The sequence below is a fragment of the Somniosus microcephalus genome, chromosome 34, assembly GCF_052327205.1.
Source record: "Somniosus microcephalus isolate GS21.2 chromosome 34, FLI_Smic_1.0, whole genome shotgun sequence".
Lineage (NCBI taxonomy): Eukaryota > Metazoa > Chordata > Chondrichthyes > Squaliformes > Somniosidae > Somniosus > Somniosus microcephalus.
In genome coordinates, this window is record NC_141020.1 from 19,340,077 (window position 1) to 19,355,167 (window position 15,091).

At 41.9% G+C, this 15,091-nt stretch overlaps 1 protein-coding gene across 11 annotated transcripts in view; it reads right to left on the minus strand.

The window, feature by feature from the left end:
• LOC147096861 (ryanodine receptor 1-like) overlaps positions 1–15,091 on the minus strand; it is a 461,451-nt gene that overhangs the window by 174,518 nt on the left and 271,842 nt on the right. For all 11 annotated transcript variants that reach the window (XM_085973559.1, XM_085973551.1, XM_085973560.1 and 8 more), the window contains 2 exons: positions 9,484–9,605; positions 1,243–1,292 (listed from right to left, as the gene is read on the minus strand). In XM_085973559.1, the coding sequence (XP_085829685.1) occupies positions 1,243–1,292; positions 9,484–9,605 (172 nt within the window). The remainder of the gene's footprint in view (positions 1–1,242; positions 1,293–9,483; positions 9,606–15,091) is intronic.

Consider the following 15,091-nt stretch of genomic DNA (forward strand, 5'->3'; position numbering starts at 1 on the left):
TGTTTTGCTGAAGTTTCCGTTCTTTAGATGAATCACATAAAATGTAATACGTTGCACCGCTTTCCTGTCTTGCCCATTCTTGCAAATAATGATTACTATATTCATTTCTCATCAAAAATAATCTAGATTTTTCTGTCATAGTCATAATAGAAACATTCATAAAGCCCAACAAAACTGAAAAACTGACATACCGTCAAACACTAGCTGTCGCGCTTGCTAAGCTAATCAGATAATACTGCTGCCTACTCAACAGGATGAGGCTCAAATTCGATTTTCTTATTGATTGTAGCTAATAAATTTAGTGACCTTATGGGCCACCCATAAATGTCTTATTTTTAAAGAGTACTTTTTTCCTCTTCCAATAAGTTAAAACTTGTAACCTTTTAATATACAGTCCTGAAGCATACATGGAACATGAACTGCTCTCCCAGTCCCAGAGCACTTTTTATATATTTTATGTAAGTGTTCAGACACTTATATACAGATATACACTCGCAGATAATTTGAAATGATTAGTTTGTGGAACAAAATATTATTCACTTACATATCTTGCTTTTTAAGTTAGAAATAACATTCCTACTGTTCAAAAACAATCGTTAGGCTAGGCACATTTCAGTCCAAGCCATAGTGACACATTTAGCTGCACACAGCACCAGTTAAGTAACATAGTACAGTATTTGCATGTGCCTCTACAGGCACACTATAATACAAGCACACAAAAATGAGCAAATATGCAAAGGCTAGGATATTTGCATAAAAATAATGCCGTCTAAACACTTGCTTACAGCACAAGAAACTGAGAAAATGAGGCACAAGAAACTGAGAAGGTGGAAGCCCAGATGAAGCTTTCTTCTGAGAACTTTTGAGTGAAATGAAAGCTGTTTTTATGTTGATCTTTTAATTTGATAAAACTGGGTCTAAAGGGTTTGCTGCCGAGCTACTTTCACAAATTTAATGGCTTAAATGTTGAATGTTGGACTCCCAGAATCTGAATTAAAAGACCAACATAAAATGCACTGAAGAGGATAAAAGGTGAAGTACAGGTACACTACATATTCTACACAATAGACTTCAAATCATTATTTCAACACAATATTATTGCAACATTTTTGTTGGAGAAAAGTAAAGTTTCACGTACTGTATAAAGAAAAAAAACCCGAGCTACAGACAGAATGACAAGATGACTGAACAGCACAAGTTTCAGAAAAGTAACACTATGCTCCAACACTCCATGCTGCTTACCAAAGAGGGAGACTCTATGTCTGATCAAAGCTGCGAGTTTGCAGAAGATACTGAAGCAGAGAAACAATGAGGAAGAAAAGAAGTGAGAAGATGTAAGAACAGGCAGCAGCTATTATCATTAGAGAGGACTTAACAACGAGAGAAGCCTGAAGCAGATCAGGCCGGGCTGATCTAAAATGTGGCGCGTATGGCTAGCTAGAGACATGTATTTTCCTTTACTTGTAAAGGTACAAAGTCTCGAGTAAGTGGACAAAGTTGCTCCTTTAACACCACATTTTATATCAGCCCAAGACAGGGTAAGATTCACTCATCCCTAAAACAACTGTTTCATAAAAATTTCCAATCTTAAAATACATTTTTGCAATTTCTTTTAGCCTTCTTGTATAACTCAAAAACCAGAATTGTTTTACTTTTGAGGTTTGAACCTGACTCCCAAACTGACAGCAAAAAATGGGATTGTTTTATCTTAATGCATCATTAAATATTGGCCACAGTGACTGTTCATTATATATTTTGACAGCTTAATGTTCTTTTTAAAATAACTGCGTATTTTTCTATACTTCAAAGGAGTCATATAACTCAAAAGTTCTGATGAAGGGTATTAAATGATCTCTACTCTTTACAGATGTTGTGCATTTCTAACATTTTCTGATTTTATTTCATATTTCAGCATTTTACGTATTCCTTTTTATTTTATATATATTTTCTGGTTCAGATGGTGCAACTGCTCCAGTGCCACATAAACCTAGGGATTAGTGTATAACTACTTTAAAATAGCAGTCTCGGCAACATTTTATCTTCTTGTCAAACCATCTTTTCCTCATAGTCAGAGTCATAAAGGCACAATAGGAGGCCATTCGGCCTATTGAGTCCGTGCCGGCTCTCTGTAGAGCAATCCAGTCAGTCCCATTCCCCCGCTCTATCCCCGTAGCCCTGCAAGTTTATTTCCCTCAAGTGCCTATCCAGTCTCCCCTTGAAAACATTGAGTGTCTCCGCTTCCACCACTTCCGTCGGCAGCGAGTTCCAGGTCCTCACCACTCGCTGCGTAAAAAAGGTTTTCCTCACATCCCTCTGTATCTCTTGCCCAAAACCTTAAATCTGTGTCCCCTAGTTCTTGCACCATCAACTAGTGGAAACAGCCTCTCTCTGTCTAACCTATCCAAACCCGTCATAACGTTGTACACCTCTATCAGATCATCCCTCAACCTCCTTTGCTCTAATGAAAACAAATCCAGCTTCTCCAACCTGTTCTTGTAGCTAAGATCTCCCATCCCCGGAACCATTCTACAGGAAACTTTGTGCTATCCGGCACCGACGGGACCGAGCTGTTGCCGTCCCATCAAAACAAACCAGCGCTAATGTTGAAACATACGGAGATTTTGAGCTCCGTATCTGGCAACAAACCCTGTTGCTTGCTTCTAAACAGTCGGCCGTACCTTGCAAGCGTCTCTGTAGCTTAGCAACAGCTTCAGTGAGACCTTGCAGAGCCTGACTGGTGAAAAAAAAAAGCAACGAAACGGCTCCTGATTTTTGCCAGTGGCTCGAACATTCCGGACAGTTAACCTCCGGATAAACCAAAGTTTCCTGTAGTAAATCTCCTCTGCACCCTCTCAAGGGCCTTCACATCCTTCCTAAAGTGTGGTGACCAGAACTGGACGCAATACTCCAGTTGTGGCCTAACCAGCGCTTTATAAAGGTTCAGCATAACTTCTCTGCTTTTGTACTCAATACCTCTATTTAACTTTTATCACTTTAGAACACAACACCTTAAGCTCTCCCAACACCCGCTACCCCCAGTCTTCTGATGTGAACCAGAAGGCCAAAAACTGACAATATTTTCCATTTGTACTGAAAACCCTGATGGTACCAGTGGATATAGACCCAAATGGCAACATTCACAAAGGGTAAGTTTAATTTCAATAGCTATTGTACCAGAGTTTCTGCCTCTGCTGAAAGTGCATGTGTGGGCAGGATCAAGTTCAGCTGTGATGCCCCCTGAAGCTCAAAAGCCTGTCAACACTGACAGCCACACAGGTAATTGCTGAGGTGCTGGAGGCTGACGAGCACCCTTGGAATTTTGGCCAGCAAGTGTGAATGTCTTCAGCAGAGGATTAACCAGGAGAAAACTTCAATAGAAGAGAGAAAATAAAAATGATGCAATAAGAACTCTTTCGTTACAGGTTTGCACCCAACTGTTTTAGATGTAGGAGGATAAATTTCAGGATTAGCATCTGTTTCCCAATACTCTGGTAACTGTTAACCAAGGTCATTACAAAAGAATAACAATAAAGGGGTTATAAACACCAGAACAAAATCATTTTACACAGATAATACAGAACAAGAGTGGATGAATCCAAAAGGTGAGGTATCTATCGCTCTCCTTCACTTTTAAATGTCCTCAATTTAGATAAGATAACTACAACATTGTAGTGCCTTTTCAGGAGGTGAGAAGATTCTTGCATTCAAATGCCCAGTTTAAAACATACTCTGATAAAAGCTCACTGCCAGTATTCTGCTCATGAAAGAGAAAGGTTCACATACTTCAGCTTAATGTATTGGCATTGCTCCAAATGGCAGTTTTTGGCATTTGCTCATGTCCTAAAGTGGATTGGTATGGAACTGGTGCATGAAGTAACAACTATTCTGCTGAAATGTCCAACGACTTTACCTGGCTGAGTTGCAACCTGTTAATTAGGAGCAATTCTGCGCTCCCAGTGGGAAGCTGTGCTCAGAGGAAACGTGGGTCAGAGAATCGGAGCTACAATGCTGTAGTCCTATCTCTGACCCGTGCTCCTTGTGATCCAGGATTGGGAATGAGGGATTACATAACTACCCCCATTGATCACATGCTCGATTAACTGTCCGACTATCTGTTACTAGGAAATTGAATACGCTGAAGTTGAAAACAAGGGGACAGATGTTTGGACTTTGACAGAATATCTTACATAGACACAAATATATTGTATGCAGTATTCCAGTTCTGATTTGTGAGGTGGGGGGAGGGAGGGCGGAAGGTCGACCAACACTGAAATTAACTGGATAGAGACCCAGGGTAAAGCTAAAGTTTTAAAAGGTATCTCTGTAACTTCCACCAGTCCTACAACCGCCCGAGATCTCGGCGCTCTTCTAATTCTGACCCCTTGCGCATCCCCGATTTTAATCGCTCCATCATTGGTGGCCGTGCCTTCAGCTGCCGAGGCCCTAAGCTCTGGAACTCCCTCCCTAAACCTCTCTCCCTCTCTTGACACTCCTTAAAATCTACCTCTTTGACCAAGCTTTTGTACATCTGTCCTAATATCTCTATGTGGTTCGGTGTCAAATTTTGCTTGATAACGCTCCTGTGAAGTGCCGGGGGATGTTTTATTACGTTAAAGGCGCTATATAAATGCAAGTTGTTAAGTAAAAATGGCTGACCAAAAGACTTGCTAGTCACCGATCCTGTTTGGAGAGACTAAAGCCATCAGAGTTGTCTATCTTCTTTCACTGATAATTCAAAGTTCAAGTATTCGTGAAGTCTTGGGAGTGGAGGCTCTCGTGGCTTGCGGTTAGAAGTTGCAGGCTTTTACATGGGATAATGAGCTAAGAAAAGCCGCTATATGCACTTGATCAATCTGAGCTTAAGTTCGATCCTACCAAACATAGAATCCCATACAGCACTGACTCTTCTTCACAATAACGACACCAAAGAGCAAGCCTATTTCATAATTTTTTTGAAGCAAACCACATTACTTGTCACTATGATAATCTCACCGTAAGCATCGAATATTTTAGTCTTTCTGCAACCAACAAATCAGATATGGGTGCAAGAATCTACCTCCCAGTTCAAAGAAATAATTTATCCTATTGGGAACATGGACAAATATTTCCCCAACAGTGAGAGTAAGTCGGAAAATCGTAAGTGCCAAGGACATCTGGATATAATGAACTTTTCTTATACCCTGTCCTCTTGGATCTTCTGAAGGTATAATGAATAACAGGAGATCAAAGAAAGAAATACATACAGCAACGTTCAGTGTCACATGATGGGCAGGTAGCCTGAAACAGAGCTCTGAAGTTCTAAAACATCACACTTTGATCATCCAGAGATCCACCTTTGTGTGAAGGTCCTGTTTGTGACCTGATGGAGAGACCTGTTTGGAGAACCTCATGCCACTTTAAGAGATTTAAGCTAATTTATTTATCTTTCCTGAAACGTATTAGGTTTCTAGGGTGAATTCTCTTGGTCCCTTCTATGAAACGTGGGAAATTTGTGGTACTGTATTTAACATAAAAGAAACAAAGCGTTGAAAACCTGTTTCAAGGAAAGGCAATCTTTAGCTAGCCTCATTTCAGGGAATAAAGAAATTAAAGTGCTTTGGATCGACTTCTATTCTGGGGAGGCCCCCTATTCTTGAGGAATACATCGATGGGAAGGAATCACAAGAGTAAATTCTGATGAAGCTGGATTCCTTGGAGAACTGTGCCTCCTTTGATCCACCACTCGCAAACGTGAAGGCGACATGATTCACCCTGATGAAACAAATCACCGTTACAAGGGTGCGAGCAAACTGAGCTAGATTAGGTCAGCAAAAAGAATAGCACGGGTACTTATAGTCCTTGTACTTTGGTTTATCCGGAGGTTGTAAGTCCGGAATACTCAATCTAATGGCAAAAATCAGGAGCAGTTTTCTATACGTTTTTTTAGATCTCGTTCTTTTTTTTCCCCCAGTCAGCCACTGCAAGGTCTGTAGCTATAGCAACAGCTTCAGCTACAGCTACAGACGCTTGCAGCTGCAGCCGACGCTTTAGAAGCTGTTGCTAAGCAACAGTGTTTGTTGTCAGATACGGAGATGAAAAGCTCCGTATGCTTCAACATTAACTTTGTATGTCCGGCAGTTTTGATAGATCGGCAACACGCCGGTCCCGTCAGTGCCGGATATCACAAAGTTTCCTGTACTTTGAAATATAGACTTGCAAGAATTTATGATCTGGTAAAAGTAAAAAGACTGAGAAAATTGTCCGATAGGGTCATAATCTCCAATTGAGTTTGCAACTTGGTTCCTCTGATCTCTGAATTGGAAGGTGATCAAGTGCAGATCTATCTAACTGTTGTGTTGAGTTTATCTTTATATTTTTTTGTATCTGCATCTAATTTTCTTCTTTGATTGTTTGTGTTCTTCTAATTGATTATATCCCTCAATTCTGTATTTTCTGAATAACCAATCATGTTCTTCAACTAAATTTCAGAATGCATGTGGAACTCGTCTAATTAGGTACAGAGGCGGGCTATAGACTACCATCATCTTGGGAAACTTTGGCCGTAGGAATGGAATATGGCAAAGTTGAATGGAACATGGTCCCAAGTCACAGTCCCCTCTCCTTCCAACCACAGTCCAGACCTTACCCTAGGCTTTAGCTTGTACCCACCAGACTTAAAGCCCAGCCTCAACCTAATTTCTGCCCACACTAGGCCTGGCCCACAGTCTCAACTTCTTCTCCGGACCATGAGGCAGGGCTTTGACTCAGCTCTGCCTGCACCTTCCCTCATGGAACTAACTTGATAGATCCCTCAAGCAAGCTGTGGAAGATGCACTGGAATGGGTGTAAATGATTATAATATTGCATGAATTACATTTTTAAAAAAAGATTAAGGCACATGGCGGGGGTGGGGGGAGGAGACGGGGGAAGATTTCCCTTGTGTACTATTTGTAAAGAAATTGCAAACATGCTCACAATTTCACTACAAAAGAGTGAACAAAGGAAATTTTTCCTCATGGAATGCTGACTTTGGGGCTAATCTACATAGTGTTAAAGTGATCTATAGATGAAGAAAAAGTGAAATACAGGAAACTCGATTTACCGGCACCCAAACAACCGGAAATCTCGGTTAACCGGCAAAATTCAGGAGTAGGTTCAGTTAAGTTTTTCTTCATATTAGTGGCCGTTTCTTGATTCTTGGCTGTGTAATCGGGGTTCCTGCACTTGTTGCTAAGCAACAGGGACGCTTGGTCTGTGGCCGGGGTTCTTGCACCTGTTGCTAAGCAACAGGGAAGCCTGGATTTGTTGCTGTGTACGGAGCTCTCGTACCTTTTAACTATAACTCTCTGTAATCCGGACTTTTTGATAAACCGGCACCACGCCGGTCCCGGATTAAAAAAAAGAGTTTCCTGTAACCAGGAAAATGGCAGGATGACTGGCACTCAGTAGTATGATTGTATCTGGCAGACACGGCACAGTACCATCATGTAATAGTATCAGTAGTTTGGTTTAATTTACTAGAATGTCTGAGATGATGTTTGTCAAATTCAGTTCCCAGCTTTCCAAGTGCATCTGTTAAAACTCATCGAATTTGATTGGTAATTCATTGGAGGATAACTACAGAAGTCCTTCTGCGTATCATTTATGATGAACAGAGACAGATGACAGCACATACCTCTAATGATGAGGAACTTCATGTTAACAAAAGCTCACACAAAAGCCTTTCATTAAATGGAGAATAATGAATAGCTGGGAATGATTACCAGGCAGAAATCTGAACAAGAGGTTCAAATGATGTCAAACCACAAGAGTGCCCTCCAGCAATTAATAATCATATTCTGAATCCCATAATGAGATTACAGCCTCAAAGTTATAAATTTATCCAATTTACAGTGTGGAGTGCATGGGTTTTTTGTTCTGTGGGTGGTGGGGGAGGGTAGAGTCACGGCAGACAACACGTGCTCTCGTACATGATACCACCCTCACCGGAAGGTTAATGACCAACATGCAACCATAGAATGGTTACAGCACAGAAGGAGGCCATTCGGCCCGATGAGCCCGTGCCGGCTCTCTGCAAGAACACTTCAGCTAGTCCCACTCTCCCGCCCTTTTCCCGTAGCCCTGCAAAATGTTTTCCTTCAGATACTTACCCAATTCCCCTTTGAAAGCCACAATTGAATCTGCCTCCACCACCCTTTCAGGCAGTGAATTCCAGATCCTAACCACTCGCTGCGTAAAAAAGATTTCCCTCATGTCACCTTTGATTCTTTTGCCAATCTCCTTAAATCTGTGTCCTCTGGTTCTCGACCCTTCCGCCAATGGGAACAGTTTCTCGCTATCTACTCTGTCTAGACCCATCATGATTTTGATCACCTCTATCAAATCTCTCGACCTTCTCTGCTCTAAGGAGAACAACCTCAGCTTCTCCAGTCTATCCACGTAACTGAAGTCCCTCATCCCTGGAACCATTCTTGTAAATCTTTTCTGCACCCTCTCTAAGGCCTTCACATCCTTCCTAAAGTGCGGTGCCCAGAATTGGACACAATACTCCAGTTGAGGCCGAATCAGTGTTTTATAAAGGTTCATCATAACTTCCTTTGCTAGTTTATTAAGACAGAATCTGTAGCCGACTAGTTAAAACTGTGGAGTACATTGCAAAATATGAATAGTAGATTCAATTATGACCTGTGAGTAAAAAGTTATTGTTTGTCACATTAGTCAAATTAATTTATAATTACAGTTTCCATTTTTTTTTTCCAAATCAACCATGGTGATTCTATTTTAGGATACATTTACACTATAACCATAGCATCAATGTAAAGCGGGTTCACTCGGCACCAGTACTAAACTTGTAGTCTGAATCTGGAGTCAGTTGTAGTATAAATGTAGTTGTTAAATAATCAAGTTGGGGATCTGACAGCTTTGTAGTTAAAGCAGAAAATGCTGGAAACACTCAGGTCAGGCAGCGTCTGTGGAGAGAGAAAGAGACGAAGTTCTGATGAAGGGTCATCGACCTGAAACGTTGACTCTTTCTGTCTCCACAGACGCTGCCTGGCCGGCTGAGTGCTTCCAGCATTGTCTGTTTTTATTTCAGATTTCCAGCATCTGCAGTGTTTTGCATTTGTGGTGTTGTAGTTAAAGCATTTGTTTTGCTACCAATTGTTCAAGTGTCAGGCGCCTGACTTGGAACCTACATGGCAATCGTCTGGGGAGACTGATCAGTTCTGAAGGCGTTTGCTGGATAAAATGATCAAAACCGGTGAAAGTAAAAATTGCCAGTGACTTTCTGACTCCAGTTGCAAGTGTCACTGGTACAGATGGAATGCAGTGCAGTATTAACATGAAGTAAAGGCAGTGGTTTTTTGAGTCAACCTGAAAGTTGCAGGAGGCTCTAAAGAAAAAAGATTTAGAAAGAAAGCATAATAAATTATTAGCCTCTATGATTCAAGGTCTATTTAGCTGAATGAAAGTTATATTGCTATATAATTTGCCTATAGCACATACCTGGCTATCATTTCCTTCTCTTTGTTTGAGGAATGCCCTCCACTGCCCAAGAGTTGAGCTGGAGTAGAAAGGAAGTATAAGCAATGGTTCTTGAAGTACTGATTTATCAAAGGGAGCAAAACCTGAGGAACAAAAATGAATGCATTAGAGGCAAATTGGCACGGGTAGTCTGGAGGACAAGTTCATGAAATGTATCGGAGACAGTTTCCTAGAACAATACGTCATGGAACCAACCAGGGGACAGGCTATTTTATGACAACAATCTTGCCCTGAACGTTGGCAAGACTAAGGAGCTCATCGTGGACTTCAGAAGCCACCGAGGGAACCACCGCCCCATCAGCATAGACGGGACACCAGTGGAAGTCGTCAGTTGCTTCCGATTCCTGGGACTGCAGATCTCCGATGACCTGGCCTGGAATCACAACACTAAGGCCATGCTGAAGGCGGCACACCAGCGCCTCTACCCTCTACGGTGCCTGAGGAAATGCGGCATAAGCACACAGTGGCTTGTGAACTTTTACCGCGGCACCATAGAGAGCGTCCTGATGGGTGGTGTCAATGTGTGGTATGGTAACACCACTGCACAGGACAGGAAAGCCATCCAGAGGGTTGTGAGGACAGCAGAAAAGATCATCGGGTGTGCACTTCCGTCCATCGAGGAGATCTTTCAGACCAGGTGTCGGAACAAGGCCCGCTCCATCATCCAGGACCCCAATCACCCTAGGCACGAACTGTTCTCCCTCCTGCGGCCCGGTCGTCGATACCGCAGCATTCGAACCAGGACCAGCAGGTTCAAGAACAGTTTCTACCCACAGGCAGTGCGCCTACTAAACTGCTAACCGCACTGCCCCACATACCATAGTCACATTCTCCCTCCCACCCTGGAACTGTATATCACTTGAACCGTGAGCGCACAAGAACATTCTTGATCACTGGACTGTGTGCACATAGGACTCTTGTACCTCAACCTTAACTTATATAACTTATAACTCATTTGTACATTGCACACTGCATTTTAACTTATACTTATTTATATATATTATATTATACTACCATATACTTATCATATTACATTACTATTACTTCCAGTGGTAATAGAGGCTTTTTGCACTATTCATCATATCCTGCAACTTGGACTGTCATTGCTATACTTATTTGCTTATTGTTTCTATATTTATACTTGTTTTTACTTTTGCTTTTTATATTTATATACTTATATTGTGGGAGTGAGTGGGGAGTAAGCACATTGTACCAGTTACATATGGCAATAAAATAATCTTGAATCTTGAGATCTTGTTTTGTGTAATGAGACAGGGTTAATTAGTAAACTTGTAGTAAAGGATCCTCTAGGAAAGAGTGATCATAATAGGATAGAATTTCATATTGAGTTTGAAAGTGACATTCTTAAGTCCGACACTAAAGGCTTAGGGGGAGAAATTCGGTATCACCGTTTGGGGTGCAATTATCGGCCGGGTGCAAAGTTTAGCGCCTGGCGCTAATTATCACCTCCGACTGCAAACTTGGCTTCTATCGTCCCTGGAGGTGATTGGAGCGCTAAATCAGGCGTTACACACCTCTCCTAAGGTGCCAACGCCGAGGAGTGAGGCTCTACCTCAGAGTGCTGGCGAAGCTCATGTGATGTCAGTCAGCAATGGAACACAGACACACTGGTGCCGGCCAGTTCTTAAAGGGGAGGGTTGATTTTGCTCTCCATCCACACCCTGCTCATTGCAGCCTTGAATCTCAGCCTGGAGAGACCTGTACATCAATTCTACTGGAAAGAACAATGGAGAGGCCCAGGGAAAGAGCTCAGAGTGCAGCCCCCATTGTCTCTTTTAAATTGATGCATGGAAGGTCAAATCAAAATGAACCTGCAAAGTGCTGCTCAGTACCCAAAGCTCCTTCACACAGCGTTGAATCTCTCCAGAAGTGTGTGTCTCTCTCTCTCTCTCAGAATGCATGGTGCAAAAATGTCACCGACAAAAAAAGGCAGGAAGCGGTCGCCTTTAAATAGCGCTCCCCAGTCCCTTCCTGACTGCAAAATGCTCCCCTCAACCTGTCGTTGCTAGCGGCAGGCGGCGCCACTCAATATCCGGTCCGGGGCGCTACACGCTCGACTGGCATCACGATCTGCGGGCACAGGAGATCGTGGCGATAGTGTTTAGCGCCGCTGCAAAACGTCTGGTCAATTTTGCCAGTGGCGCAATCATCGCCGCGCCCGGACGCTAGTTGCTTTGCGTCCTAAGAGGGCGCTAACGGGAGGCGCAAAGCAACCGAATTTTTTCCCCCTTAAACATAAACTAAAGCCAATTTCATAAGTATGAGGGGCGAGTTGGCCAAGGTAGATTAGAAAATTAGATTAAAAGGTATGACGGTAGATAAGCAGTGTCAAACATTTAAAGAAATATTCCAAAATTCTCAATGAATATACATTCCATTGAGAAATAAAAACTCCAAGGGAAAAGTGATCAATCCATAGCTAACTAAAGTTGTTAAGGATAGTATTAGATTAAAAGAAGACTTATAATGCTGCAAAGAATAATAATAAGCCTGAGGATTGGGAAAACTTTAGAAACCAGCAAAGGATGACCAAAAAATTGATAAAAACGGAGAAAATAGAATACGAGAGTAAATAACTAAAGAGGTTAAGGATAGTATTAGATTAAACGAAGAAATATAAAAAGATTGTAAGAGCTTCTACAAGTATTTAAAAAGGAAGAGGGTAGCAAAAGTAAGCATTGGTCCCTTAGAGGCTGAGACAGGAGAACTTATATTGGGGAACAAGGAAATGGTACAGGGATTAAACAAATATTTTGTATCCGTCTTCACAGTACAAGACACAAAATGTATACCAAAAATAGTGGGGAACCTAGGGGCTAATGAGAGCAAGGAACTTAAAGTAATTAATGAGTAATGAAAATGTACTTGAGAAACTAATGGGACTAACAACCGACAAATCCCCTGGACCTGATGGCCTCTATAAAAAAAAAAGGCAGCTGCAGAGATAGTGGATGCATTGGTTGTGATCTTGCAAAATTCCCGAGATTCAGGAAAGGTCCCAGCGGATTGGAAGTTAGCAAATTTAACCCCACTATCCAAGAAAGGAGGGGGAGAGAAAACCGGGAACTACAGGTCAGTTAGCCTGGCATTGGTCATCGGGAAAACGCTGGAATCCATTATTAAGGAAGTGGTAACAGGACACTTAGAAAATAATAATATAATTAGGCAGAGTCAACATGGTTTTATGAAAGGTAAATCGTGTTTGTCAAATTTATTAGAGTTTTTTGAGGATGTATCTAGCAGGGTAGATAAAGTAATTAGGAAGGCAAATGGCATGTTGGCCTTTATTGCTAGAGGGTTGGAGTATAAGAGTGAGGAAGTCTTGCTCCAATTGTACAGGGCCTTGGTGAGACCACACCCGGAGTACTGCGCACAGTTTTGGTCTCCTTATTTAAGGAAGGATATACTTGCCTTGGAGGCGGTGCAACGAAGGTTCACGAGATTGATTCCTGGGATGAGAGGGCTGTCCTATGAGGAGAGACTGAGTAGATTGGGCCGATACTCTCTGGAGTTTAGAAGAATGAGAGGTGATCTCATTGAAACATATAAGATTCTGAGGGGGATTGACAGGGTAGATGCGGAGAGATTGTTTCCCCTAGCTGGAGAATTTAGAACTAGGGGGCAAAGTCTCAGGATAAGAGGTCGGTGATTTAAGACTTTGAGGAGGAGGAACTTCTTCACTCAGAAGGTTGTAAATCTTTGGAATTCTCTGCCCCAAAGTGCTGGGGATGCTCAGTCGTTGAGTATATTCAAGGTTGAGATAGGTAGATTTTGGGACTCCAAAGGAATTAAGGGATATGGAGATAGTGCAGGAAAGTGGAGTTGAGGTCGAAGATCAGCCATGATCTTACTGAATGGTGGAGCAGGTATCGAGGGGCCGTGTGGCCGACTCCTGCTCCTAATTCTTATGTTCTAGGCTTAATAGTTTCAATATGGAAATGCCATTTTTATGAGCTAAGCAATTAGTTGACTGATCAATGCATCATTCAACATGTTTCCAGACAATGCATGAACTGATACATCTTCTATGTCAACATATCTTCACTGCACTCAAGTACTATCATACATGATATTTGCTGGTAAAAAAAATTGCAGGGCTACAGGGAAAGGGCGGGGGAGTGGGACTAGCTGAAGTGCTCTTGCAGAGTGCCGGCATGGGCCCGCCGGGTCGAATGGCCGCCTTCTGTGCTGTAAACCAATTCTATGATTCTAATAACAACAGAAAACGCTGGAAAAACTCAGCAGGTCAGGGCAGCATCCGTGGAGCGAGAAACGGAGTTAACGTTTCAGGTCGATGACCCTTCGTCAGAACTGGAAAAAAAGCTGAGCTTCCCTTTTGTCCTTTCGTCCCCTCCCCCTTTCCCCAGCCCCCACCTGCTTTAAAATCTATCCCTTTTCCTGCTTTTTTTCCCAGTTCTGACGAAGGGTCTTCGACCTGAAACGTTAACTCTGTTTCTCTCTCCACAGATGCTGCCTGGCCTGCTGAGTTTTTCCAGCGTTTTCTGTTGTTATTTCAGATTTCCAGCGTCCGCAGTATTTTGCTATCCTGTGATTCTAATGTTACACAAGATTTGTTCAATAGAAGTACTTGTTTAATACCAATGTAACTGTTTCTGCTGATTTTAAGGATCTTGCTTTGTTATTTGCCGTAAAGCAGGCTTGTGCAAACAAGTTTTAGATTTATTTTTAAAGTATTGTTAATTATTTTACTCTATGAAACATCTGACATTGGCTAAGAGTTCCCGTTTTGGGCACAATCTGCAATCCAGACGCAAATTGCACTAAAAATTCCGCTGGGTTTCAGTAGTGGGTTTTTTTGTTCAAGTTTCTGCTCAAACTCGATTGCATATCGGCGAACGAAAAATCTTCCATGAACCAGCGCATCGGGCAGCGTTTTAGAACATAATTCAAAAATGTTTTTTGCATTAAAAAATATTCCTTGCTATATTTAAGAGTGGTAACCTAGTGCAATTTTATTAATACATCTGAAAATGGGTTTATCAGAAAAAAATAAGCATTTTTAATCAGTGTCTGGTCCACCACTTGTAAGTAACCTGATCTTAAATAACTGAAAATGACAACAAAATGATGCAGATCCATTTACTAGTTACATTAGTGTACAGTAGTCAAGTTTCTTAGTAAACAAAACCTTTTAAAACATGCCTATTAGTGCCCTTATGCCTTAAAAAAAAGCTCAATTTTAAAAGCCTTCTAAGTCCTGCAAATGGGTGCAATTTGCAGAAACTCACAATGGTGATTAATTTGATCTGGGGACGTGGTCAGTGTCATGAATCTTATCAGTCATTAAGAAATGACTCATGAAGTAACACTGGGCGGCCAGCTGGTGGCGCCGTCCAAGAGTGGGCCCAGCTTGCTCAGGACGTTTTTATAACCAGGAACTAGTGATGTAACTAGAATCTCATGGTTGTGAAACAGTTGATTAAAGCCTTGTTTTATACTCAAACCAAGTGCGGAGTAGTTTTCTTACGTCAGTCAGTTTTGTGGGTGGGGCCGGCTCCTAGCGCAATGTTTTGGTGGTTCTATAATG